The 27,033-nt window shown below is 39.8% G+C and overlaps 1 protein-coding gene across 15 annotated transcripts in view; it reads left to right on the top strand.

The window, feature by feature from the left end:
- The window catches only part of LOC140916026 (uncharacterized oxidoreductase ZK1290.5-like), a 74,179-nt gene that overhangs the window by 31,035 nt on the left and 16,111 nt on the right, over positions 1–27,033 (top strand). For 13 of the 15 annotated variants that reach the window (XR_012160371.1, XR_012160369.1, XR_012160370.1 and 10 more), the window contains 2 exons: positions 4,406–4,507; positions 21,981–22,072. Coding sequence is in view for 10 of the 15 variants with exons in the window: in XM_073356893.1 (XP_073212994.1) it covers positions 4,406–4,507; positions 21,981–22,072 (194 nt within the window). In the remaining 5 variants the exon portion in view is untranslated. The remainder of the gene's footprint in view (positions 1–4,405; positions 4,508–21,980; positions 22,073–27,033) is intronic. The other 2 variants (XR_012160372.1, XM_073356901.1) reach the window with 1 other exon arrangement.

The raw sequence follows: 27,033 nt of genomic DNA, 5'->3' as shown, positions 1-27,033 counted from the left end.
ATCCGTCCGCTCTGCTTTGGATCATTATTGAGCAGAACTCATCAGCTTGGATGCATGTCCTCTGGAATGGCGGTTGAAGCATGAAGGGACATATGAATCTTTAGTGCATCTGGCACATAAATGTCTTGCAGCGCTGGTTACAACAGTGCCATGCGAATGCCTGTTCTCACTTTCAGATGACATTGTAAACAAAAAGTGGGCAGCATTATCTCCTGCAAATTGTAACCAAACTTGTTTGTCTAAGTGATTGGCTGAAGTAGGACTGAGTGGATTTGTAGGCTTTAAAGTTTTACATTGTTTTATTTTTGAGTGCAGTTAGTTTTTTGTACATAATTCTACATTTGTAAATTCAACTTTCATGATAAAGAGACTGCACTACAGTACTTGTATGAGGTGAATTGAAAAATATTATTTCTTTTGGTTTTTATAGTGCAAATATTTGTAATCAAACATAAATATAAAGTGAGCACTGTATATACTTTGTATTCTGTTGTAATTGAAATCAATATATTTGCAAATGTAGAAAACATTCAAAAATATTTAAATAAATGGTATTCTATTATTGTTTAACAGTGCGATTAATTGACATTATGTTTTTAATGTTAACGTTTTAATGTTTCTCGATTAATCGAGATTAATTTTTTTAATTGCTTGACAGCCCTAATACATACACATAGTAAATGAAATTTCAGGACTTGATCTCTTTTCAAGTGCTCAGCATTCACAATGATTATGCCATAAACCATAATCAGATCTCCATTTCAATGACTAATAAAGAAATATAACCACTGAATAAACTGTAAAAGATGAAACTGGAGTGGCAGCACCACCGCTCTTTGAAAGGGTACAGTATGCACTTCCCTCCCTCCAGCTCAGTTCTGTTCTCTGGTATAGCAAGTGCAATCCACCTTTGAGATGTCAAGCATTGTCAAAGGCACCAGCCTAGAAGGGTTCTTGCACTTGGTGGGGATATTCATCCCAGAGCACAGGGTACCAGTTAATCTCTTGTGGCCAGTTCCAGGCCCTATTGATTTTTGCCATTGACTTCCTTAGGATCAGAATTGCCCCTTAAATAGAGCATACGCTTTTGTATGAGTGCTCTGCTTTGGGATGAATTTTACCCTAGGAGAGAAAGGGCGTCAAGGGCTGGTTTCTGTACAAAGACAGAAGGAGAGTTCAGAAGACTACTTATTTGCTTCACCACCCTTTGTACACCATCATGTAAGTAGCCACAATCTGCCTTTTAAAGTATATTTCAAACATTTCAGTATGGTACAGTCTTTCATAGATTTTTTTTCTCAATATCTTTTGATATTTTGCTTTTTAAAATAAGCTTGCTGTGATTGCATTTACTTTATCATAGAGGCTGAAATTCACTTAAGTGCAGAGGTATTAATTGATGAATATTGCCTTGATCATCTCTGAACTGAAGTAAATTTCACAAAGAATTTGCAAACTAAGAAAATCTGCAAGTGGTATTGCTTTATCATGCCAACTCTAAACTCATTTTAAGTTCACCTATGACTTTCTAAACTATATTTAAATAAAATCATGATACGATATAGACATCACAGGTGTGGAAACATCACTCTTCTAAAACAAAAGATTCCTGAAAGACAGCTAATCCCATTTGTATCAGAAGAAGTCTTTGAGACACTAACACAAGGAAGGATAAATGTACTGCATTTCTGAGATCTACAGGGCCAGAGGTCTTACAGTTCTCAAAGCTGTTAAAAGTCATTCTTCTCTGGGTGTTGCAATTTCTCGGGCTGAATACAAAGCATCTTTGTATGTGGAAATCTGCAGAACAGCTATTTTCATGAACATTTACAGACTGTGGTGCACAGCTGGATATTTAGGCTTTTGCAAGAATACTGTTGCAGTTAGTAGTTATATTGAGCTTTCCCTGCATACTTTTTTTGGCATTGCCAAGCAGTCCTGATTATTCTGTATTGGAGAACATAGCAATTAAAGATGTGTAGTTTCCTTCTTTCAGATGAGGTCAGCCTCTAACTGTACTAATAACTTGTCCCTGTTCAGTTGTGGCAATTGTCTTGTATATTTAAATTAAAGATTTTATTTACTGATCTTAAATTCCTTTTCTAACTTTGGGAATAAATGTATAAAAAGAGCAAAGAACGAATAGCATTATCCCTGAATGGGGGATAGATCCCAGTTCTTCAAATCCTTACATATAGTCCTTACTCACATGCACAGTCTTATTTGAAAGCCTATTGGACTACTCACCTCAGTAGAAATTTGAAGTATTGGCTCATGGTTTTGTATGCAGCTTTCCCTACATACATCTGCCAATGCATCTTAGTCCTAATATGCAAAACCCTTTGTTATTCTAGTCATGTACCTATCAGGAGGAGACACATATTTTGATAATTTTGCTAGGTTGTGCACAAATGAAGACCAGGATGAAAACATCAAACTTATTTTTATTTGTCCCCTTAAATCAAGCTTTGAATTATCTTGCCTAGAAATGAAAGACTAATGTACCAACTCAGTGTGCCAGCTATCCTCAATACTTTGGCTGAAGTTTTAAGAGATTAAAAAAAAAAATAGGCCAAAGGAGTCCTGTTTCCACAAACAGTTATTGTAAGTGATTGTTGTGGTGTATTCTGAAAAATACTTTCACTGTGAAGAATTACAATTTCTATTCCTTCATCTAGGCTAGATAGAAACTAGCAGCAAGAGACATCTATTTTAAACACAAAGAATATCTGTGGTTATGAATGACACACACTTAAGCCAATCACTTGTTTCCTTTTCCTGTTTGTGTCTTAGACTAGAATAGTGATACTCAGTGGTTCAGGAGCCAAATTAGAGATCAACATTAGCCAAAAGAGCCACAGTAGTGTGACTTCATTGTTTAATTTACTATAATACTTCATATTTAAACAGTATGACGGGGAACATTTAATTTATATATATATATAATTACCATAGCAAATAAGTTAACTTAATGCAAGTTGATAACTTAATTGGTTAATAACATAGAAAAGCATCCGGATTGGTTAATAATTTAATAATTAAATCACAGTGTGTTTTAATATCATGTGCTGCAAAGAGCCGCAGGAAACACATTAATGAGCCACGTGCAGCTCACAAGCTGCTGTCTGGGTATCAGTGGACTAAAAGTACAAGGCAGTGGTTACCATTTTCAAATTTGGGTGCTTGAAATTAGGCTCCTGAATCCATATTTGAGAATCTAAATAAAAATGGCTTGATTTTCAAAGGTACTGAGCAACTCCAAATTCCATTTTCAGAAGCGCTAAAGATGCAAGTGCTCATTGATTTCAGAGGGAGCTGAGTTTGCTCATCACCTTTGAAATTGAGGGCATTTCTAGTTATGTTTTTAAATACAGATTCACCAGCCAGACTTTAGGCAACCAGGCTTGAAAATGTTGGCCAGTATGTATAAATTATTCCTTTTTTTTAAACTATATTGGAAATGTGTCATTTTTGGTGAAAGAGCTGCGCTATAGGTTCTATGTACCCGATCTGGTGCAAAAAAATCTATCTGGGATGCCCATTCTTATTTTAATTTTTTCAGTGCCCATGGCTATGGTACCAATTTGGGTAATTTCTTCTGCAATAAATGTTAGTTGTTTTGGAAAAACGTGTTGACATTTCATAAAAAGGTTAACAAAACATCTATCTATCTATCTATCTATATATAATGGTGTTGCATAAAAAATTGCAACACACTGTTAGGGTAAAAGAGCATTAGAAACATGTAAGTGCTGCCAATTCTAGTACACAGTGGCATGAAGGAATGATTGTACTGTAATTTCCCATAGAAATGTATAAACAGTAGTATTCTTTTCAGTGGGCAACAAAGGCCCACTCCTGTGAAAGTTCTATGCACCACCGGTGGTGTTGAGCGTCCTCACCTCCCACAGACTTGAGGGTGCTGGGCACTTCTGAGATATTCAGGCAACCATCTGATCCTACTGTTCTAGCCTCTTGTTAATTTCTACTGGAGTTGGTGTGGGTTTAGCATTATTATTATTAATCATATTTATTACAGTACTGCCCTTTGATTTCAATGGGGCTACTCGTGTTCAAAGTTTAGCACCATACCTATGTGTATGTAAGAGCCCTGATCCATGACTGGAGCTCCTAGATGCTACTGCAATACAAATAATATTAATTAATTAAATGTTTGCAGGGTTGGGGCATAAAGTGGTAAAGGGTTTTGTTTATGAAATCAAGAAAGGAAATATATTTATTGGTCACTTAGTAATAGTCATAAACTTTTTGATAGAGATAGATTAGGAGTGGTTTGGTACTGCTAAGGGGTGAAGAATGCCATTCAACTACTGTACTCTGCTGCACCACTGGAGGGTTTTATTTTTATATAAATAAACACAAATTGATTGTGTTTCCCTTTTAGATCTTTATTTGGTACACTGGCCCGATGCACAAGTTCCTGGTAAAAGTAATCGTGAGGTCCGAGCTGAAACCTGGAGAGCCATGGAGGACCTATATGAGAAAGGTGGGAGGACTGTAAAAAAAATCACTGTTTGCAGGAGGGACTGTAACTGATTTAAACGTTCAGGAATCCAATAACATTGTGATAGGGTGGGATTTTTCAAAGGAGCCTGAGAGAGTTAGGTGCCCAAATCCCATTGTCTTTCTATGCCACTCGGGTATGCAAATCACTTGTGCACCTTTAAAAATCCCAGCCTTACTCAATATTATCCATGTGGCAAGCTAAGCAAAAAGAGTTAGCTGCTGCTTGTAAATAACATATTCCCATGTTGTGGTCCTGAAGAAGTAAATGCTGTTATGTATGATTTTTTTGAAATTGTCTATATTCTGTGGATTACAGTACGTTTTGTGCTGGGCTGCAAATGGTATAAATTCAAAGCCATGCCATTTAATTTAACTTCCATTTGTTTGTTTTTTTAACTGTAAGGTGCCATTTCGCCTTTACATAGAGCAGTAGTTAGTGGATCTTTGTTGTCTGTGGTTTAGAAAAGGTCAACTCAAGCAAGCTGAATGAGGAACAGAAATTGAGCTGCGGGGTTTTTGTTAATTAACCTTGAAAGGAGTTACAAAGCTAAGGAGAAAATTCTTCTCTCAGATCCTTATGACTCTCAACTGTATTATTCTGCATGCACCGATCCCCCATTGACATTTAATGGGAGTTTTTCCAGAGCCAGGAAGATTAGAATATTCAGATTTGTCATGAATTTAAGAGGAGGATTTTGCCCCTAATGTATGCAGTATTATTATGAGGTTCTCCAGTAATGATATTTTCAAGCAATAGTAGTAGACCTCATTTACAATTCCATAGAAAGTTCCTAAGTATCAAAGTTGGATAACAGGGCTGAAAAAGACCTCCAACTCCTAACCCAGTGTTTCTCAATCAATGGGTCACGACCCCCAGATGGGCTGCGAAAGGCAATCAGGGGGTTTTGAAGCATTGAAAAATTTATTACAATGTAAAGCAAAGAAATTCTCGCTCACCCATTCCTCATACAATCATGTCCTTCAATGTCAAGTATTTTCTGTCAGCCTCTTGAAATACAGACACATAATTATACAGGCTTATCATTATTACCACTGATACATTCTTTTTACTTTTATAGCAAATGTAAGGAGATTGTGAATAAGGGGTTGTCAGCCTGTAAAGGTTGATAATACTATCCTAACATATTCTTAAAGAACTCTACGTGGGTGGAATGTTGTTGGAATGCAGATTTGTGCTGAAGACATATGCTAAATTTAAAATTTAAATGTAATCACACATTTGACACTTTTGATTATTTATGTTTGTGTCTAGTTCATTAGACCCCGGTCCTGCATTTGGATCCATGCAGGCAGACCCCTGACTGAGCCTGTGCAGAGGTGCTTTGACTTCATAGAATCATAAACCATAGGATTAGAAGGGACGGCAAGGTTCAACTAGTCTAACCCTCTCCCAAGATACAGGATTTGTTGTGTCTAAACCATCCAAGACAGATGGCCATCCAGCCTCTTTCTGAAAACCTCCAGTGAAGGAGATTCTATGACTTCCGTATGCAGTTTATTCCATTGTCCTATTGTTCTTACAGTTAGGACGTTTTTCCTGAGATTTAATCTAAAGCTGCTATACTGTAGTTTGAACCCATTGCCTCTTGTCCTGCCCTCTGTGGCAAAAGAGAACAACTTTTCTCCATGTTTTTTATGGCAGCCTTTCAAGTATCTGAAGACTGCTATCATATTCCCCCTTAATCTCCTCTTTTCCAAACTAAAGCATACCCAGTTCCTTCAGCCTTTGCTCATATGGCTTGCATTCCATCCCTTTGATCATCTTTTTTGCTTGCCTCTGGATCCTTTCCAGTTTTTCTACATCCTTTCTATACATTGGTGACCAAAATTGGAGACAGTACTCCAGCTGAGGCGTAACCAGTACCGAGTAGAGTGGTACTATCACCTCCCGTGACTTGCATGCTATAGCTCTGTTAATGCAACCCAAAAATGCATTTGCATTTTTGCAACAGCATCGCGCTGCTAACTCATGTTGCTAACTCACAACTCCCAGATCCTTCTCAGCTATACTGCTGCTAAGCCAGTTTCCCCCATTCTGTATTTGTGCATTTGATTTGTCTTCCCTAAGTGTAGCACATTACTTTTGTCTTTGTTGAATTTCATTTCATTGTTTAGCCCAGTTCTCTAAGTTATCAAGATCCCTCTGCATTTTAGCTCTGTCCTCCCAAGTATTGGCAACACCCTGCTAACTTCGTGTCATCAGTTCTTCCCATTCCTCCTGGAGATTTGCTGAGAACCTGTCTCCCAGAGTCCCTGGCTGTAGCTAGCCTTCTCTCCCATCATGAGAGTCCCATATCTGTGCGCATGTGCACACACACTCTCTCTCAGCCTGTTCCTGAGCTGGGCCCTCCTTTTTTTGTTTGTTTTTTTGTTTCACTCCTCCGTGGAAGCATAGCTCCTGCTCCAGGTTTCTCAGTTTAGACTAATTGGGCTTTCAGTAACTGATTAACCTTTTCCTGCCTTGCGTGGAGGCTTCAGTGCCCCATTATAGTTCCTCTATGGATTTTGTACCCCAGCTTTTTATATCTGAAGTCTCCAACAATATCAGGTAAATGCAACCTAACCCCATCCTCCCTGCCTTATAACTATTTTTACTGTTTTAAAATGTGAGATGGTATCTGATAATAAGCTAATTCTATAGAACTAAACTGATTGCTAGTTAATTCATAATAGAACAGGTGTGAGGAGGCTGGGCTTACCAATGGTGCCACCTAATGGTTAGATCACTGGCTCCCAGCTCTCCCCCATCTTCAGTGTCCCCTACCAGCAATCACTCCTTCTCTGTGGCATTTGGTAGGTAGCAACTCAGCCCTCTGGACAGGTCACCAGTCAAGTCTGCCCCCTTACCGGGGTAACAGAGTCCAGCAAAATAAAGCATCTTCAGCCCACCTCCAGGTTCCTGTGGATTGCATGCCCTTGCCTTAGGACTTACAGTGTCTCTATCGCCACCTTCTCTTCTGGGAGGGTGGAAGAAGGGGTTTGTTCCCCCTTCATGAGAAGGTGGTTGGTAGGAGAGCCCAAGCCCTCCCTCTCTATTGGGCTCTGACCCAGGGCACCACAAGACGCAGCGGTAGCAAACACCCCATATTGCTTTAGGGGTGCCTTTCTCAGCCACTTCCTCCCACTTACTTTCCCAAACCAGGGTGAAGTCAAAAACCCCTCAGATGATCCACCAGAAATTAGAGTGAAGGGTTCCCTAGTCCTAGAAAAAGGATAGTCCCTCCTCAAGTGCTTTGGGTAGCTGCTGCTTGCAGACCCTTTTCCTCAACAGCCAAGACTCTATATCCTTACTCAGGATCTCCCAAGATAAATCTCTCCTGGGCCCAGAACTGCCCCTTAACTCCTTCCAGTGTGGGGTTCATACTTGCCATCACAACAGGTCATGTTGCTATGCAGATTTACACTAAAGGAGAATCTGGTCCAATATTTTTAATTCAAGACATTTTTTTTAAAAAGTAGTTTCTTTATGTGGTATTCTGCCTGAGAACATAGCATTTTAATTTGTTTGCAGCTATTTCAGAGATGCAGGGAGAGTACTTTTTGATACACTATTCTTAATTTGAATAGAGCATTGTATTGAGGTAACAGACCTAAAGGCAGATGACTAAATTGCATCTGTAAATTCCTGAAATTTGTGCACTCAGATAATTTGTTAGTAAAAAGTGACTCCAGGCACAAAATTTGGGAGTGTATCTTAGGTATTGCATTTGAAAATATGGCCTTACACTTTGAAGTAAAATTTTAAGCTAAATGGTAATAATCATAATACTTAGGATTTTATGTAGCACTTTTCATTCTGAGGTGACAGTAGTATTATCCCCATTTTATATATGGGAGAACTGAGGCACGGAAATATTAAGTGACTTGCCAGTGGTCACATAAGAAATACATGGAAGAGTTAGGAATAGATCCCAGATCTTCTGAGCCCCAGTCTGGTGCAGACTCTCTGCTTATTCAAGGGATCACTGACACTGCATTCCAAAAGAACAGCATTTTAAAAAAATCATAATTATTCAACAGTGAGGCTTCTGTTTAGAGAGACTGGATTTCCCAGTTCTCTGTTGCAACAGCTGATTTAACCTAGGGTTCTCTTAGTGTCAGTCCTATGATTTGAATTTTTGTGGGCTGGTGTCTGAGCATTCTGAGTTGTGGAATTATCTTCTCTGATTCAACAGAATGCTGGTTTGGCTGACTTTAGAGCACATTCAAAGAAACATTTATGGAGTCAAACATTCCCTTGAGTGTTGGCAGAGTTGCTATTGGAGGATCTGTTTGGTGGCAGATGAGGATGTTGTATCTAACTACTCTTACTTCATGAATAGCTCATGTGTAGGGCCCTACCAAATTCACAGTCCATTTTGGTCAATTTCAGCTTCATAGGTATGTTTATTACAATGATTTGAAATTAGCCTTTAGTAAACTGCAATATGAACAAAAGAGAAGTGCTTTTTTAAAAAGGAGCAGGACCTTAGAATTTTATTTTTTAAATTCTCATCTTCTCCCCATGTTTTATCTCAAGACAACCTCATAGACTAGCAGAGGTTGTTTAGACCTAGCTGCCTATAGCGGAGGTCAGGGTCTCTGTATCTTTGGAGACCATGATAATGTTTTGCCTAATTGAGGGTGGAAATCTTTAACCCTTACTGGATAACTTGCCTTTTATTTCTGTGTGTGTAGATCAGTACAGCCGGCACCTTTCCTTCCTTTGTCTGTCAGTTTTCAAAAGTACAGCAACAAACTGAGTAAACATATTACAGCCGTTTTGTGTAGTGTAGGCAACACAAAATGTAGTTAGTGAGGACAGTGCATCTCTTCTAATCCTATATATCTAAATTTTTATTGCCAGAGCCTAAAGAACTGTGACCATTCCCAAATGCTAAACTATTTCTGTCCTAAAAATGGATGGATGTTGATATACATGCATACACCCCCATATAGTGTGTGTGTGTGTGTATATATATATCTATATAAAGTGTGTATGTGTGTTCACCTTGCAGCTTTAATCATTAAAAGCAAGCGACTAACTTTGGTGACAGCACAGGGGCTCTTTCACATTAAAATTAGCAGTGCTTTCTTTGCATAGGCAGATAAAGAAGATGGTCCTTCTTTTTTTATAACACCAACCCAGTCAAACATGATCAAACAGATTTTCACATGGCCTCCAAAGGTATGTGGTTTGGGAGGATGTCGACTGCACCACACCCTGTTGATCAGATAAGACAACAGGATGTTGATATGCAGGAAAGAAAATATAACAACCACATTTTTTTTTACAGTTAATGATTGGAAATTAGCCTTTATTAAACTGCAATATGAACAAAACCCTAAACATTCATTTTCAAAATAAGCAACTGACTATATATATATATATATATATATATATATATATATATATATATATATATATATATATATATATATAATATGGCTCATTGTAGTATGAATCTAGAACTGTGGTATGGTTCAGAGAACTAATCTAAACCAACAGAAATATCAACCCTCTTATGCCATGTTTTGCAGCAATTGTTTTTTGTAATGTGTTTTACAGTGAATTCTTAATGCAAAAATGAGCCCTCAGCCCTCTCTGTTTAATGATTTATTGCAACATCCTGTTCGTGTACACTTTCATGTGAATCCCCTTTCTGACAAATGTTAAATGATTTTTTTTTATTGAGCTCACTACAGTGAACCTACATGAAGGACTTTTTTAATTTATCATTTGTATTATAGTAGTATCTAGACATTCCCACCCAAAATTGGAGCCCCATAGGTCTAATCACTGAACAAACATATTGAAAGAGAAAGTCCCTGCTCTGAAGAACTTTATCTAACTAAACAAAACAAACAAAAGTTGGGAGAAAGGAAGTATTATCATCCCCATTTTACAGATGGGGAACTGAAGCACAGAGGGCCAAATCCTCAGCTGATGTAACTCAGTACAGTTCCATTGACATCGCTTGAGTTACACCAACTTATACCAGCTGAGGTGCTGACCCAAAGAGATGAAGTAACGTGCCTAGGTCACCCTAGAAAGTATATGGCAGAGCCAAGAGTTTACCTTGGATCTGAGTCCCAACACAGTACAGTAACTGCTCACTTAACGTCATCCCGGTTAATGTTGTTTCATTGTTACATTGCTGATCAATTAGAGAACATGCTCATTTAAAGTTGCGCAATGCTCCCTTATAATGTTCTTTGGCAGCCACCTGCTTTGTCCACTGTTTGAAGAAAGAGCAGCCTGTTGGAGCGAGCTGGTGGGGGATTGGAACCAGGGTGGGCCGGCAGCCCACCATCAGCTCCCCTAAGTTTCCTGTGCGGCAGCCGCCCAGCAGGCTATCAAGTGCCAGGCAGTTCAGGTGTCCCTCCCCCCACTGCCATGTGCTGCTCCTGCCCTCTGCCTTGGAGCTTCTCCCGGGCGCCTCCTGCATGTTGTGCAAGGGGAGGGGAAGAGGGGTGCTAATGTCAGGGTGTCTCCTTGCTCCTGCCCCCCCCCGCTCCTTTACCCCATTTCCACAGAGCAGTGCGGGGGGGGAAGACAGGACAGGGCTCAGGATGAAGGGAGCATGCTGGCAGCAGCTGCTGTCTCAACTTGCTGATCTACTTTAAAAGGCAGTGTACTTAGAGTGGGGTCAGCATACTTAAAGGGGCAATGCACGTCTCTCTCTCACACACACACACTCTGTCTCCCTCTGCCATGCTGTCTCCCCTCCCTCCATTTGTGCTGCCTTGCAGAGTGTGAGGCTACATTAACAACAGTGCAACAGGATAACCCTGCAACAGTGCAACAGGATAACAACAGGATAAATCTTGAGGGCTCAGTCGAGTGCTAGTTAATCATTTAGCAGTAAGGCATTCCCTGGCAAATATCCCACCCTCTGACTTCACCACCTCAACCAAGCTTCACAATCATCATCATTGCTGCGTACGGTATTAAATTGTTTGTTTAAAACTTATACTGTGTGTGTATGTATGTATATATAAAAATAGTCTTTTGTCGGGCAAAAAAAAATTCCCTGTAACCTAACCCCCCCACCCCTTTACATTAATTCTTATGGGGAAGTTGGATTCGCTTAACATCATTTTGCTTAAAGTAGCATTTTTCAGGAACATAACTACAACATTAAGCAAGGAGTTACTGTACTTTAACCAAAAGATCATCCTTCCTCTCTGTGATGTTGCACTCCATAATGTTTTATGGCAATATGCCTATGAGTATGAATATGATGTAACTGGAATATGCTTCATGCAAAAGGTCTCTTGTAAGGTCTCATTGCAAAGCTTAAGATCTACTGAGTGTGTTTATCCCATTTGTTTGCATGTAATATTTCTATGTCTGGAGTTAGGAGAATAAGATTTTAACTTGTATTACTAATGTAAACATATTAAGTGGAAGCCATTAAGGGTGCTTCAGAATCAATGACCTGTAAATGGCTCTGTTTACTTGCAAACCTTCCTGGGTAGGTGCGGGCCAACTCTGGAAGAATGGAGGCTAGGGTCTCACAGGACATGTGAACATGTCACCTGATACTGGAATCCATCTTAAAGCTGGTACTTTTCCATTTAGAAGGAGGGATGGGGACCCAGAGAGACAAAAGATTCCTGCCTTGTGCCAAAGCTATAAAAGGGGGTGGAACAGAACAAAGGGGGCTGCCAGTCATGAGAAAACCCCTGGTTTCCACCTAAAATGTCTGCTGGAACTAACAAGGATTGTACCAGGGGAAAGGATTGGGCCCAGACTAGGAAGGAGTCTAGTCTGTGAAAGAAGCTTATTGAAACATCTCTGATGGTGAGATTTTACCTGTAATCAATTCCTTAATGTATTAGGCTTAGACTTGCATGTTTTTGCTTTATTGTGTTTTGTGACTTACTTGGTTCTGTCTGTTATTACTTGGAACCACTTAAATCTGTTTTTGTACAGATCTCAACCCTAATCCCCTCGATTTCTCCAGTGGCTGGGCAGCCAGTCAGGGTTTGGGGAACACCAGTAAGTACCAGGTGCTAGAGAAGGAACTCTGACCTTCTGGTGGCTGAGCAGCAGCTGGATGACCCCATCCAGATGTGCACTGTCCAGTTCAAGCTCTTTACCAAATACCCAAGAATCAGGAATATCCTTGTCTAAGTGGGGCTGGGGAAGCCACATGGATATGATATGAGATCTGGTAGCTTTAATGTCTGTTTTGTGTAGCCCTGATCTAATAGCTACAAAAGGATTTGCTGCTACTTATCAGAGGACAAGCAGGCTCATACTGGAAGAGGCTCCACCCCGCCTCCCCATAACTTCTGCTTTTCCATGAGGATTGGGTGGAACTTGATCAGACTGGGAGATGTCCCACTTCACTGGTGTCAAGGGGAAGTCAGGACATGGGAGTTTCTCCTCAGTTTCTATTTCTTCAGTGGGGTCTCAGGTTAAAAGGGTCTTTCCTTATGATTCACAGGGAGAGGAGCATGCATGAGAAGATGGGTGTAAGACAAGGAACTTTATTCATGGGAAGTTGTCTCATTGAGTCTGAGTTGGGGGGCCTGGACATTTCACATGAGCTGTTGGGTGCTTCACAGATTCAGGGAAGCATGTGGAAGAAACATGTCTTTCATGGTGGTGTGTTTATGTCTGTTTCTCTTTCATAGGGTGATCAGTGTGTTTCATGGAGGAGGGAATGACAACTACAAGTAGGAGCAGAAGGGAAAGTTGTCTCTGTGGGGAGAGTTACTCAACAGAGGCTTCCCCCCAAACATCCCGTAGAGTTTTGTTGCCACTTTGGACCAAACTCAGAGTGCTTTCTGTGAGTAGTCTCATTGACTTCAATAGGGTCTTCATGTGAGTAAGGAACACAGAATTTGAGCCTTCCAGCCTGTGTATCCTTCTTTAATAAAAGCACACTTACTGCAGTTGGTCTCATGTGAAAAGTGAATCCATTTGTGTTTTTATTCTGTGGCATTAGCCAGAGCCAACATAATGGAATGGGCACCATTCCACATGTAGTGGACTCCTGACCTTTTCTGACAGGCTAAAGCACATAGGGGACTTGGTACCACAAAAGTAGCATCTAGTTCTGTCACAATATATTGAATACGTGCTTTCAAAAACATTTTGATCGAACCTTGTACAGTTAATATAACAAAAGGTTTCAAGAGTCTGATAAAAACCTATAGCAGTGTTTAAGAAAGATAAGGTGCTCTATTTTACTAAAACAATGCTATTGTGCCACAACAGCATATTTATAGATTATTGTGGTAAGATTAACAGTGCCCATCTTGCTCTGTAGAGTTTTGATCTTGTAAGACGTTTTTCCTCAAACGGTTTTCTGCTAAGTAAAGGAAAACACTCTATCAGTTTTTTAGGCTGTCTGGTAAAGTGTGTTAAGCTTAATATACTGATACATTATGTAGCCAGTCTGTTAGCTTGATGTATTGCCTCATGGCAGATGGGACTAATACAGTCCAGCAAGATTACTTGCACATTTGCTTGGGGTAAGGAATTTTTTTCCTGATGGGTGAGTAAAGTATTCATTAGCATTAGTTTTTTCATCATCAGTCACCATTATGAAGGCCAGTACGTTTTGTAACTGCTCTTGTAACATTTCTTGACCACTTTTCAAGGCGGGATAAATATTTTCATTTCTCCATTGTACATTTATTAGTCACTTTTTAATATATGTACAAGAGGCATTATTGTTACATTTTCCTTTAGACCATTGAAGCCATGTTGCCAAAGAAGGGGGAACGACTCCAGTGAGCCCAAAACTAATGGGGAGTCACAGAGCTTCTACGCAGATGAGCCAGGGTCCCTGGTGGTTCCCAAAATCTGCTTAACATGTGCACTAGTCCTTCCCCTACTGGAGCATAAATTCTGTGGCTTTGTCAACACAATGTAAAGGTTTGTGTTTAGATTGTGCTATATAACTGGACCTACCTAGCATTTTCTAAAACTCTACTCAGAACAAAGCAATTGTACTTTAGGACATGCTAACCTGGTAAAGCTGAAGGCTACAGGGAAACCTAGGTTTTAACTTCAACTACTAATATGGTGCTAAATTGGTTTCAAGTGGGATTTTCAATCAAGTTAAGGTGGTAACTAGACTGAAAAAAGCATCTTTTCCCCAGTCTAAATAAGGCCTGAGAGTAGATCACTGGTCCCAGTGCAGATATATTCATGTAGGAACATGACTTACCCACATTTTTTACTTAGTTTTTTCCTTAGCTTTTTACTCACACAAAACTCCCTTTGAAATCAGTGGGCATTTTGTCTGAGTAAAGACCATAGGATTAAGCCCATTATATAAAAAGCCTCTTTTCCTTTGTAATTCACTGTTTTTGTAGAGCAGCCCTTTGGAAACTTGCAGCTACAATCTGTGTCCTCTCTCCATATTTCCCTCTCTCCATTGCATGCACAGATTGCTCTTTTACTGTAGGTGTTGTTCATGAATGCGGGACTGCGGACATTGATTCTGTTTTGTAGAGATGGAAGCATGTGTTTATTTTAAACAATGTAAAGCTTTACCATGCACTTTTAAATGGGTTGAGATTAAACATAGATACATAATGTTTGAACCTTAGTGATATATAATGATTGGAAAATACATTTATTTGAAGTGGGATTTTGTGTGGTTTTTTAATATGGCCTCAGTTCTCAGCTACATTTATTGAAGGCCTGGTCAACACTAGAACTACATCATTCAGGGGTGTGAAAAAGTCCACTATCCTGAGCAGTATGGTTAAGCAGACTTAAGTCCCTGTATAGACAGTGCAAGGTCGACCAAAGAGTATTTCCATCAACTTAGTTACCACCACTCGGGGACCTGGATTACTTGACCAATGGGAGAATCTCTCCCATTGGCATGGGTAGTGTCTACACTTAAGCTCTACAGTGGTGCTGCAGCAGCGGCGCAGCTGTGCTGTCGTAGTGTGTTAAGCGTAGACAAGTCCTAAGCCACCTTTCTGTCTCTACCAGCAAGGAGTGGCTGGAACCAAATGGACTCTGGCTCTGCCCATTCCCCTACTCCCCTTCTGCATACTCTACTATGACGTTTCCATTATGCCAGCATAGGGACAGGTGCTATAGAGCCAGCAAAATTATCTGGGTATTCCTCTATGCCAACAGGATCCCCAGCTCCACCTTCAGGACATGCCTGAGCAGTGCATACCAGCTGGAAGAAAGGCCTATGATCTGGCTCTGTACATTTTGAGGAACTGAAAGAATTAATGTACGTCAAACACCTTAGCGTCTCACTAGTTTCTTTTGTGTTTCTTGCATTGAGGTGGTACCTTCCCACCTCTTCTGGGTACATGTAGCCCCAACCAGTGGTCTCTCACACTATGGATTGACCACCCCTTGATTTTCGGTCCATCATTTTCCACCTGATCCTTCATGGTTATGACCTGATCCTACAAAGACTTAAGCGCGTGAGTAACTTTATATAAGATATTGCGTAAGTCTTCGCAGGATTTGAGCCATTGATGGGTTGGTACAACTGCTGTCTTCTCTGACCCAGATTCCCATGCTGATTGCCTACTCAAGCTAGTCAAAACTTGGAATTTCCATTCCATGGGAAATTGCAATATTTTGACATTTTTTTCATTTTGAATCGGAACAAAAAGTCACAATTTAGAAATTAACCACCAAGCACAAATTCTGAAATATTTTGTTTCAGAAACATTGAAATGCCTTTGTCAGATGTTTAATTTTTATAATAGAACTTTGTTTTGATATCAGATTGTTTTTCACCTCATTGTTTTGATTTTTGTTATAATTTATAATATAATAATGTAAATATTTTGACTTTCATTATATATATAAAACATAAAAGTTAAAACAAAACATTCTGAGTATAGTGAAACAATACATTTTGCTCTTATTGAAATGAAGCATTTCAATAATTTCCTGTCAACAATTTTCATGAAAGTGATATGTTCCCACCAAGCTTTTTGATTTAATCAGAGGTTTCCATTAGAAACGTTTTGACCAGCTCTGTTGCCCACCTTGAGATGTTTCACTGGAAAGGTTAAATTCTGCCTCTTAAATATACTTGTGGAACCCTGTTGACTTCAGTGGTGCTAGTCAAGTGTAACTAAGGGCAAAGCTCAGTCAAACTGAAGAGCTCTAGAAAAATCTCTCTAGCATTGAAGTTGATGAGACTGGAACAGCCTTCCAAGGGAAGTTATAGAATTCTTATTGCTTGAGATATTTGAAACCGGAGTGGACAAAACACTTGAAAATATACACCAAGACATCCTGGGAGCTTGTTCTGGGGATGGACTAGAGGATCTCACAAGTCTTTTTCATATTTGGCTTCTATGATACTGAGTTTCATTGTACTATAGCTTCAAATAAATGCTTTCATTTGCAAAAGAGAAACCACAAAAGAAAGGTTTTTAAATCCTTCATAGACAACAATAGTGTATAATATTTTGGTGTCCCCTTTGTGTTTAAACTGAAAACGTTTTTCAGACTTCTTTGGCATAATGATTTATTGGTATTGTTGCTGCAGGATTGTTTGTCACCAGAGGACTAAAGCTAGGGATTGACCCCTTCTGGCAGATTAAATACAAATTATGCAAACTGCTGTGGTGTGGGTCATAACCTAATTAATGTTACACTTCTTGAGCAGACGATCATTTCTCTAAATGAGAGCTATCTAGCAGTCTAGTTGAAAACAAAAGTCACGTTAGAAAAAATGATGGTACAAGGTTTCACTGCTTTACAGTGTATCCACTTGTCCTACTTGAATATGTAAAAGCTACATAATTGCAGAGTTTGTGTATGGTTGAAGAAGTATCAGCGTTTCCACTACATAGGCCATTTTCCAGGGATATACAAATTAGCACCATAATGTAACTTGATTTACAAAATTTCAGTATAGTAGTATGTAATTGGATTTGCTTTAACATAATTAAGTAATGGATATACTAATTCTGGATAATTTATTGAAGTCATGTAATTCAAAATCAGTCAGACTTTTACTCTGCTAGTGGATTATGATTTTTTGGTATTTAAAATATTGTGTGTGTGTGTGTGTGTGTGTGTGTGTGTGTGTAAAACGAGATAGCTACGTAGCAAAATTTCCTCACACATTTCCATTAACTTTATTTTAAATTCTAAACCAAGGTAAATTCTTCCCTTAATGTATTCCTGAATCCTATTAGTATTAATGACAGCTATATATGTGCACTGAGTGGCAAGTATACCTCTGTGGGGCTCAATTCCATGGCTGTTCCACACACACAACTCCCACTGAAGTCAAGACAGTGACAGCTCCAGGCATGGATCGGCTGAAAATCAGGCCATTAATCAGTAATTACCTTAGTATCAGTTGTGTGAAATTGCCTGATGAAGTATTTTCTGGAGAGACCAGAATAGCTTTTGTTTTCTTTCTTCTTTTGAAATAGTGCTCAGAAGAGATGCTGGCTTAACAGAAGTAGTGATTGGAGTCCTTTGATTATTCACAGGGCAGGCCCATCCAGGGTAATGGCAGCGTGAGCCCAGTAATGTGCCTGACTCGGAGGTTATTTATTTAGTGTGTGCATAGTCGTCTAGCCAAGCGATGGCATCCACAGTGGCGTGATGCAGTTCTTCTAGGCCACCACTGAACCTAGTCAGCAGACATTCATCAACAGTGTGTGTCATCGTCTGTGTTGTGCTGCAGCTGCACAAAGGGCTGTCATGAAGGCCCCAGCAGTACTGGTTGGCTGCACAGAGACCGTGCCCAGTCCGGAACCTGTTCAACAGGGACCGTTGATGACGGGGCAGGTCAAAACTAGGCAGGCAAATTGTGGGGTCGGCGATGAGGGACTGATTGGGGATTATAGCAGATATCCATTCCTCTCACCAGAGTGTTTCCACCCTAACATCCTGGCGTGGCAGATGAGACCATAATGGGCAATGTGACAGCAAACATGCAGCTGGTGTTTTAAAAGGGTCATTGTGCAGCAGCAGGCTTAAGTTGGCACATACTTTCTCCAGTATCTCTCGTCTGGTATGAGGAGGAACAGTATTGCTCAGAACTGGAAGTCGTGGGAGTGGAGTCAGACGTAGGGTGCCAGAGATGATACTCATGTCAATATGTAACTGCGTATCCATCAGTTTGGTGTGTGACAATTGACTCCAAACTGGTGCACAGTACTACGTAACCGAATATGAGGTGGCAAGAGCTGACGTCTGCAAAGTTGGAGCACAAACACACCATGACAAACCTGCCAGTTTGCTAAGAAGATTATTACGTGTCTTAACTTTAGCTGCTGTCTTCTTCAGATGGGCATGGTAACTCAGTGTGCAGTCTAAGGTCATACCTAGATAGACCGTTCTACTACATGCTTCACCTTCTGACCATTCAGATAAACATTCAACTCTCGGGTTGCACTGGTGTGATGAAGTTGGAACAAACTGGAGACTGTTTTTATGATGCTTGGCTAGAGGCACCAAGTCTTACAGTAGTCAGCTAACTTTGTCTTGTCTCCGTTTAAGGTGACATCAAGCTCGTGAAATGTCTGGATCAGGGTACTGCAACAGATCCCGTCTGCATTAATGAACTTCCATGACTCCATTGTCGGCCAGTCATTGATGTAAAAGTTAAATAGGGCTGGAGAAAGCACAGAGCCCTGGGGTAACCCATTGCTCTGTCATCTCCAAGCACTTGTCTTCTCCCCCATATGGACTCTGAACTGCCTATCGTGGGAACAGTTCATTGATGCCTGTGACCCAAGGTAGCAGGACCCGTGATACTTTCACGAACAGGCAGTGGATCAGCGTCCTCGTCACACCACCCACCAGTACCTGACAGCAGTCAGGGAAGCTAATGCTCCAATCAGCGAGCCGAATTCTGCAAGCACCAGCTCAACGAATCCCAGCACTATCGTCACCGAGAAATCCAACATGCAGCCGGTGACTTCTGTGTCGTTGGTCCAGCTCTATGCGTGTTACAACTTAATGTGGAGGGTTTGTTGGTTGCCAAGCATGATTTACTTGGCATTCTTGCTCATCAACATATTATCAACATCATTTGCTTGCAAGAGACACACGTAGCAACTGCCGAAGCCAGGCGTTACAGTATCAGAAGTACAGCCGAGCCACATACATTCAATCCGATATTGCAAATGCCATTCAGCTGATGTCTGCTGAATTCTGAGACACCATCCAGGTTGGTGGTTTCTGGCTGGCAAATATTTAGAAGCCTCTAAGAGTCAGCTGGAACCAAAAGGTTCTACCAAGCCTGCCACACCCAGCTGTCTATGTCGGAGATTTCAACAGCCATCACACAAACTTGGAGGGGAAAAGAAAACTCTCTCCACACATTCAGTCCTTGGTCTCTCCAACTACCAGTGAAGAAGCTAGTTGTGGTTATGTATTTTGTTATATAAATCCCAGTCTATAAAGAACTGGATGCAGTTCACTTCAGAAACCCCATTAAAGAGCTGACAGATAGTAATGACTTTTAGTCGTTACTGACCTAGCCCTAAAGGGTTAAAGAAGTTCGTTTCATAAATTCCAAATTCACACGAATGTGAAAAGAGAAATGCAAACATTAGAAGAACTGGAAGGCTCAGGAGACTGGTAAAAGGTTCATAGAAACTTTCAGCTCTAAGGTTGCCAGCTCTAATCCACTAAGGTCAGTAACAAGTGAAAGTGTTAACATCTGATGGCGAACCAGCAGGATGGATAAAAATCGATGTTTTTTTAAAAAAAAATTAAAAATTGGACTTTTTATTAAAATCAGATTATTTTATTTAAATCGGATTTTTATAGGTTTTTTCCTCAAAAATAATTTTATCTGAAGATAGTTTTAATTAAGATGCATTATAACTGAAAGATATCTCATCATGGAATAGGGATTATAAATTCTAATTCTATAATATGAGGCAATATATTCATGTAATGTTTAAGAAAAATTTGATAAGTGAATTCCAGTAGTTCATGGATTAGGGACCCAATCTTATGCGGTTCCAGGGGCTTCTGTATAGATTATTTAGGTTAATCTTTCTATCTACCCAATGGGACTCAGTGCTCAGTGTAGAAGATACCATCAGAGATGCTTAGTTTTGCAGTTCTCAGACTGTGGATTTGTGTCTCCAAGATAACATGCTTTTAAATATATAATGTTTTAAAATAAAAGTTTTAAAATAAATATATAATATAGAGAGGTGAGAAATAGTTAAATAAAACAATTTAAATGTCTGTCTGGTGATGTTCTCTTCCTAATGCAGCATGGCAAGAAAATCCTCCAAATATTAATGATTAAGCTGTTGAACTGGAGATAGTTCACCTCCCAATGACTTCATAAATATCTGCTTCAATTATCTTTGGTAAATGAAATAACCGAACAATCGTTCATTTTCTGATATAGCTGTAAAACTAATCTGACAAGTTTTCAAAATAAATCACTTTAAAAATGTATAGTGTGTACCTTTTAAAAATGAAACCTACATCTGTCTCTGAATTTTGAAGAATATGTATTAATGTTATAACAATCAACAAGAATGCACTTTTATGTAGAAATCCATGATTAAATTGTCTTCCTGACTAGTGATTTAAAGAATTATTAGCCCAGTCTACATCACAAAAACCATCACCGCAATTGACATCCTGTATTAACAGTCTCAACAGAGACTCCAAAGACTGACCCCTTCCCCCCCCAGGACTGGTCAGGCCCCCCCCAAGACCGGTCAGGGTTGTTGCATGGTAGTGTTGGGAAGTGTGCTATGCCATTTCCATGGGTAAAAGAGGACATTTGACTCCCCAGGGTTGTCAGTCAGCACTGAATTTGCACGCACACACTCATTTTAAATTTTGTTAATATATTTTAAATGTACACTAACAGAAGCCAAGAAATCCAGTGTTAATGCAGACACTCTACTCGATCCTCTGAGTTTCCGGACTTTTTCATACATTTCATTTTTAAGTGTAGTTTTTTTATACTGAATTTCATATAAACTTTTGTCACAGTATCAACCTACCTTAAATATAAGTAGTGGGCAGTTCGTTTAGACTGTGTGTCCTTGTGTTTTATTACTGATTACCTATTAGTCTTCTACAAATGTTCCGCCTTTCTTTAGTTTTGGCAAGCTGCTAAGAACACCATTTCCTTCCTTTCATTCTGGTGAAGTCCAATTGTTGTTTGCTTATACTACATTAGCGTTTCCCAGAATTTAGCCTGGAGTTTTTATACACTGGGGAGCCTCCTGTGTGTTTAGATTATAAAACATTTTTGTAATAGAACTCTGATAGTACCATGCTTTCAGATAATGCTGTCAAACTGGATTTCAGTATTGGTTTGTCTGTCACTCTCTGCAGTATTCTGTTATGCAGATGTTAGTGAATAATCATTTTGTCCCCTCAGAAGCTATATTCTCAAGTTGTTCCCCACCTCCGCAAACTTAGAGCACTTTTTCCTCTTCTAGAGTACTGTACAATGCCTTACTTTATTTCCTTTTCCTTTTGTTAGGTATATGTCGGTCTATTGGTGTAAGCAATTTTCTCATTAATCATTTGGAGCAACTTAAGGAAGATTGTAAGATAACCCCACATGTTAATCAGGTGAGTATGTATGCAATACATTTAAGACATCTGTTTTAGAGTAAACCCCATCACCCAAAAAACATTAATTCTCCAGTCCCTTTCAGCAAATCCAAATGTCAAAATTAATGTTAGACCAGAAAAAAAAAAAAAGAAAAAAACACAACTTTAAAATAATTTCCCCACATGGTCAGCTGTCTTCTTACCAGACCTGTTTGTGACTGATGTTGTGGCCAATGGCTCGATTTCAGATGATGATAGTTTGCAAATAAACAACGTTCAACTAGATACTGAGTATCAAATCACCATCATAGCAACAAGATACTTGAGGATGTACTGGCACATTTATGTACTGCTTTTTAAAAAGTAGAGACCTAACTCCCTTAGGCAACACTGAAAATCCTGATGACAGTATACAGTTGTTACATTTTAAAGATTCTTTTGGTTTGAAACTCTTTACTCTTTCTACTGGTATTCCCCAGTATGGGCTAGATTCTGCTGTCCTTCCTCATGTTGTGCAAGACTTTATTCCATATGTACTCGCATTCATTTCAATGCACTACAAAGGTGAATAAGGGTGGCAGAATTTGGTCCTTAACAACTAAGAAATATGTAAAACCAGTTGTGGTGGGGCAGCTGCCCCACACAGGTAGCACAGAGTTGAGAGGGGGCAAAGCCCCTCTGCATATTGCAGTCTGAGATATATATGGGGAATGGACTCTCTGGACCCATCAGGACAGGAGCTGTCTATGAAGCCCCAGTATCCCCTCCCCGTAACAGTATGGCTTATACAAAAACCATGCTGACTTTGCGTTCCCTGGTGATTTAACTAATAGCAACGGTGGAGGATTTCATTCAGCTGCAAGCTCCTCTATTAAATCCCTGCCAGGTTTCCACACACAAATCCAAGGGCTCAGTAAAGAGCAGTGCCAGAGAACAGCAGGACTTGCTCCATCAACATATGATTGGTAGTCTTCGCCTGAGAAAGCTCTAGGACTAGAATAGCAGGGGTGTTGCAGGTCAGGAAATAGGAGTTATTAGTAGAGGAGAAGCTTGCACAGTGGTCATTCCCTGTGCCTCCTCTAGCCAAAGCTTATTTGTCCCTCACTGTCAGTAGCACCAAAAAATCATCCATAAATGTTTGAAAAGAAAAAAATGCTTAGGGCTGAATTAAAAAAAAATTGTAAAGAAATTACCTGCTCTAGCCAGCCATGCAGCTGAATATCATGAATTCCCAGAACTCAGCTCATGACGTCTGGGATTCTCTAATCAATGGATGATACGGTGTTCATTGTCTCCAGAAGAAAGGCAACATTAGCTCTGTATCCAGTTCATCAAGTTGGTGGGTGACATACCAGCATATCATACTTGTTCTAAATATTTGTGAAATAACCTTGAACTGTGTAACTCTGAAGCCTTAAAAGACCAAAGGACAGGTTCTGCTTGCAGTTTTATTGATCTAAATGTGGACTACATCATCTGAAGCCAGTAGCTATTCCAGATTTACTCTGGTGTAACTGGGAGTAGAATTTGGTCCTGAATTAGAAAATTAGTCACTTTTTTATTTAATTTCTCGTAACATATTGATCACACTTACCCAGTAGGAATCTAACTTAAATATCCAATTCCTACTTTTATTTAATTTTACTACAGTGTTATTAATTAAATAATGCATCCTTACAATACTGCATCTGAAGGTTTTATCATTTCACCGACTAGGAATACTTTTTGTGAGACACTGCACTAGAGTTAATAAGTGTTTAATAACTAGTATAAAATCATTCCTGCCCCTCAAGTGATCACTTATTGCCTCTCTAAATGTTTTTATTGTAGTGCTGTCTGGTAAGTAACAAAAATGGTAGATATGCTGTGGATTGTGTTAAACAGTATTTTGCGAGGAACTGCTGGCTCATTCTTTTTCTTGTCACATTCTGTGTAACAAACAATGGAAGTATTTTTCTAGTCTGTTCAGGTGTAAGCCAACGAATAAAACAGTGACCTGAACACTGGCCATATAAATATAAACATTAAATACAAAAGCCACTCAAAGGTTAAGAAACATCAAAGATTGAAGAAATGGATGTGTCTGTTGTTTGAACCTTGTCCACAGTCCGCACAGTAATTTAGATCATAGCATTTTTAGGCTGACTCAGCCCAGCCTTCAAGGGGCAGGGTTTTTCTTAGCATGTATTGAACAAATGCCAGCCTATTGTTGTCTGAAAGACAACATGTACTAAAGATGAGAAACAGGAAATGTTCATTTGTCCTTCTTATGGTGGAGGAATTTTTCCAGATTCCACATGTTGATGTAATTGTTCTAAACAATATTTTTTCTCAAAATACGGAAGAGCTAGATCATTGGAACAACAGTGACGACTGTTTGATTTGAAGTCATGTCACATGATTATATAGTGGCTATGTAAGGGAAAACTACACTCAATTTGATATGAATGCACAGGGAGGCGTTTTTAGTTTGGTTTGTTTTTTTTACAATTCACTAGTTGTGAAATGTTTTTCAAAATAACATTTGTTGTAGAATCATAGGACTGGAAGGGACCTCGAGAGGTCATCTAGTTCCCCTGTACTCATGGCAGGACTAAGTATTATCTAGACCATCCCTGACATGTATTTGTTTAACCCTGCTCTTAAAAATCTCCAACAATGGAGATTCCACAACCTCCCATGGCAATTTATTCCAGTGCTTAACCACCCTGACAGTTAGGAAGTTTTTCCTAATGTCAAACCTAAACCTCCCTTGCTGCAATTTAAGCCCATTGCTTCTTATGATGTTATCCTTAGACGTTAAGGACAACAATTTTTCTCCCTCCTCTTTGTAACAATCTTTTATGTATTTGAAACATATAGTCTTCCCTTCTCCAGACTAAATAAACCCATTTTTTAAAAAATCTTCCCTCATAGATCATGATTTCTAGACCTTTAATTATTTTTCTTGCTCTTCTCTGGATTTCTCCAGAATTGTCTACATCTTTCCTGAAATGTGGCACCCTGAACTGGACACAATACTCCATTTTAGGCCTAATCAGCACAGAGTAGAACGGAAGAATTACATTTTGTCTTGCTTACAACAGTCCTGCTAATGCATCCCAGAATGATGTTTGCTTTTTTTGCAACAGTGTTACACTGTTGACTCATATTTAGCTTGAGATCCACCAGGACCCCCAGATTCCTTTCTGCAATTCTTCTTCCCAGTGAATCATTTCCCATTTTGTATGTGTGCAGCTGATTGTTCTCTCCTAAGTGGAATACTTTGCATTTGTCCTTATTGAATTTCATCCTATTTACTTCAGACCATTTCTCCAGTTTTCCAGATCATTTTGAATTTTAACCCTATCCTCGAAAGCACTTGCAACCCCACCCATCTTGGTATCATCTGCAAGGTTTATAAGTGTATTCTCTATGCCATTATCCAAATCATTTATGAAGATATTGATCAAAACTGGACCCAGGACCAATCCCTACAGGACCCCACTCAATATGTCCTTCCAGCTTGATTGTGAACCACTGTTCCTTGACTTTAGCAAAGCTTTTGACACGGTCTCTCACAGTATTCTTGCCAGCAAGTTAAAGAAGTATGAGCTGGATGAATAGACTATAAGGTGGATAGAAAGTTGGCTAGATTGTTGGGCTCAGCGGGTAGTGATCAATGGCTCCATGTCTAGTTGGCAGCCGGTATCAAGTGGAGTGCCCCCAGGGTCGGTCCTCGGGCTAGTTTTGTTCAATATCTTCATAAATGATCTGGAGGATGGTGTGGATTGCACCCTCAGCAAGTTTGCAGATGACACTAAACTGGGAGGAGAGGTAGATAGCTGGAGGGTAGGGATAGGATACAGAGGGCCCTAGACAAATTAGAGGATTGGGCCAAAAGAAATCTGATGAGGTTCAACAAGGACAAGTGCAGAGTCCTGCACTTAGGATGGAAGAATCCCATGGACCGCTACAGACTAGGGACCGAATGGCTCGGCAGCAGTTCTGCAGAAAAGGACGTAGGGGTTACAGTGGACGAGAAGCTGGATATGAGTCAACAGTGGGCCCTTTTTGCCAAGAAGGCCAGTGGCATTTTGGGATGTATAAGTAGAGGCATTGCCAGTAGATGGTGGTACGTGATTGTTCCCATCTATTCAACATTGGTGAGGCCTCATCTGGAGTATTGTGTCCAGTTTTGGGCCCCACACTACAAGAAGGATGTGGAAAAATTGGAAAACGTCCAGCGGAGGGCAACAAAAATGATTAGGGGACTGGAACACATGAGTTATGAGGAGAGTCTGAGGGAACTGGGATTGTTTAGTCTATGGAAGAGAAGAATGAGAGGGGATTTGAAAGCTGCTTTCAACTACCTGAAAGGAGGTTCCAAAGAGGATTGATCTAGACTGTTCTCAGTGGTAGCTGATGACAGAACAAGGAGTAATGGTCTCAAGTTGCAGTGGGGGAGGTTTAGGTTGGATATTAGGAAAAACTTTTTCACTAGGAGGGTGGTGAAACACTGGAATGGGTTACCTAGGGAGGTGGTGGAATCTCCTTCCTTAGATATTTTTAAGGTCAGGCTTGACAAAGCCCTGGCTGGGATGATTTAGTTGGTCCTGCTTTGAGCAGGGGGTTGGACTAGATGACCTCCTGAGGTCCCTTCCAACCCTGATATTCTATGATAACTACTCTCTGGGAATGGTTTTCCAACCAGTTATCCACCCACCTTACAGTAGCTCCATCTCATCTAGGATATATTTCCCTAGTTTGTTTATGAGAAGGTCAGGCAAGACGGTATCAAAAGGCTTACTAAAGTCAAGATATACCACATCTAGTGATGTCCCCTATCCACAAGGCTTGTTACCTTGTCAAAGAAAACTATTAGGTTGGTTTGACACTATTTGTTCTTGACAAATCCATGCTGACTGTTATCACCTTATTATCTATCTTCTAGGTGTTTGCAAATTGATTGCTTAATTATTTGCTCCATTATCTTTCCA

This window comes from Lepidochelys kempii, chromosome 8 (genome assembly GCF_965140265.1).
Source record: "Lepidochelys kempii isolate rLepKem1 chromosome 8, rLepKem1.hap2, whole genome shotgun sequence".
NCBI lineage: Eukaryota > Metazoa > Chordata > Testudines > Cheloniidae > Lepidochelys > Lepidochelys kempii.
Note: the sequence above shows the minus strand (reverse complement) of the source record. Positions and strands in the feature narration are given on the sequence as shown.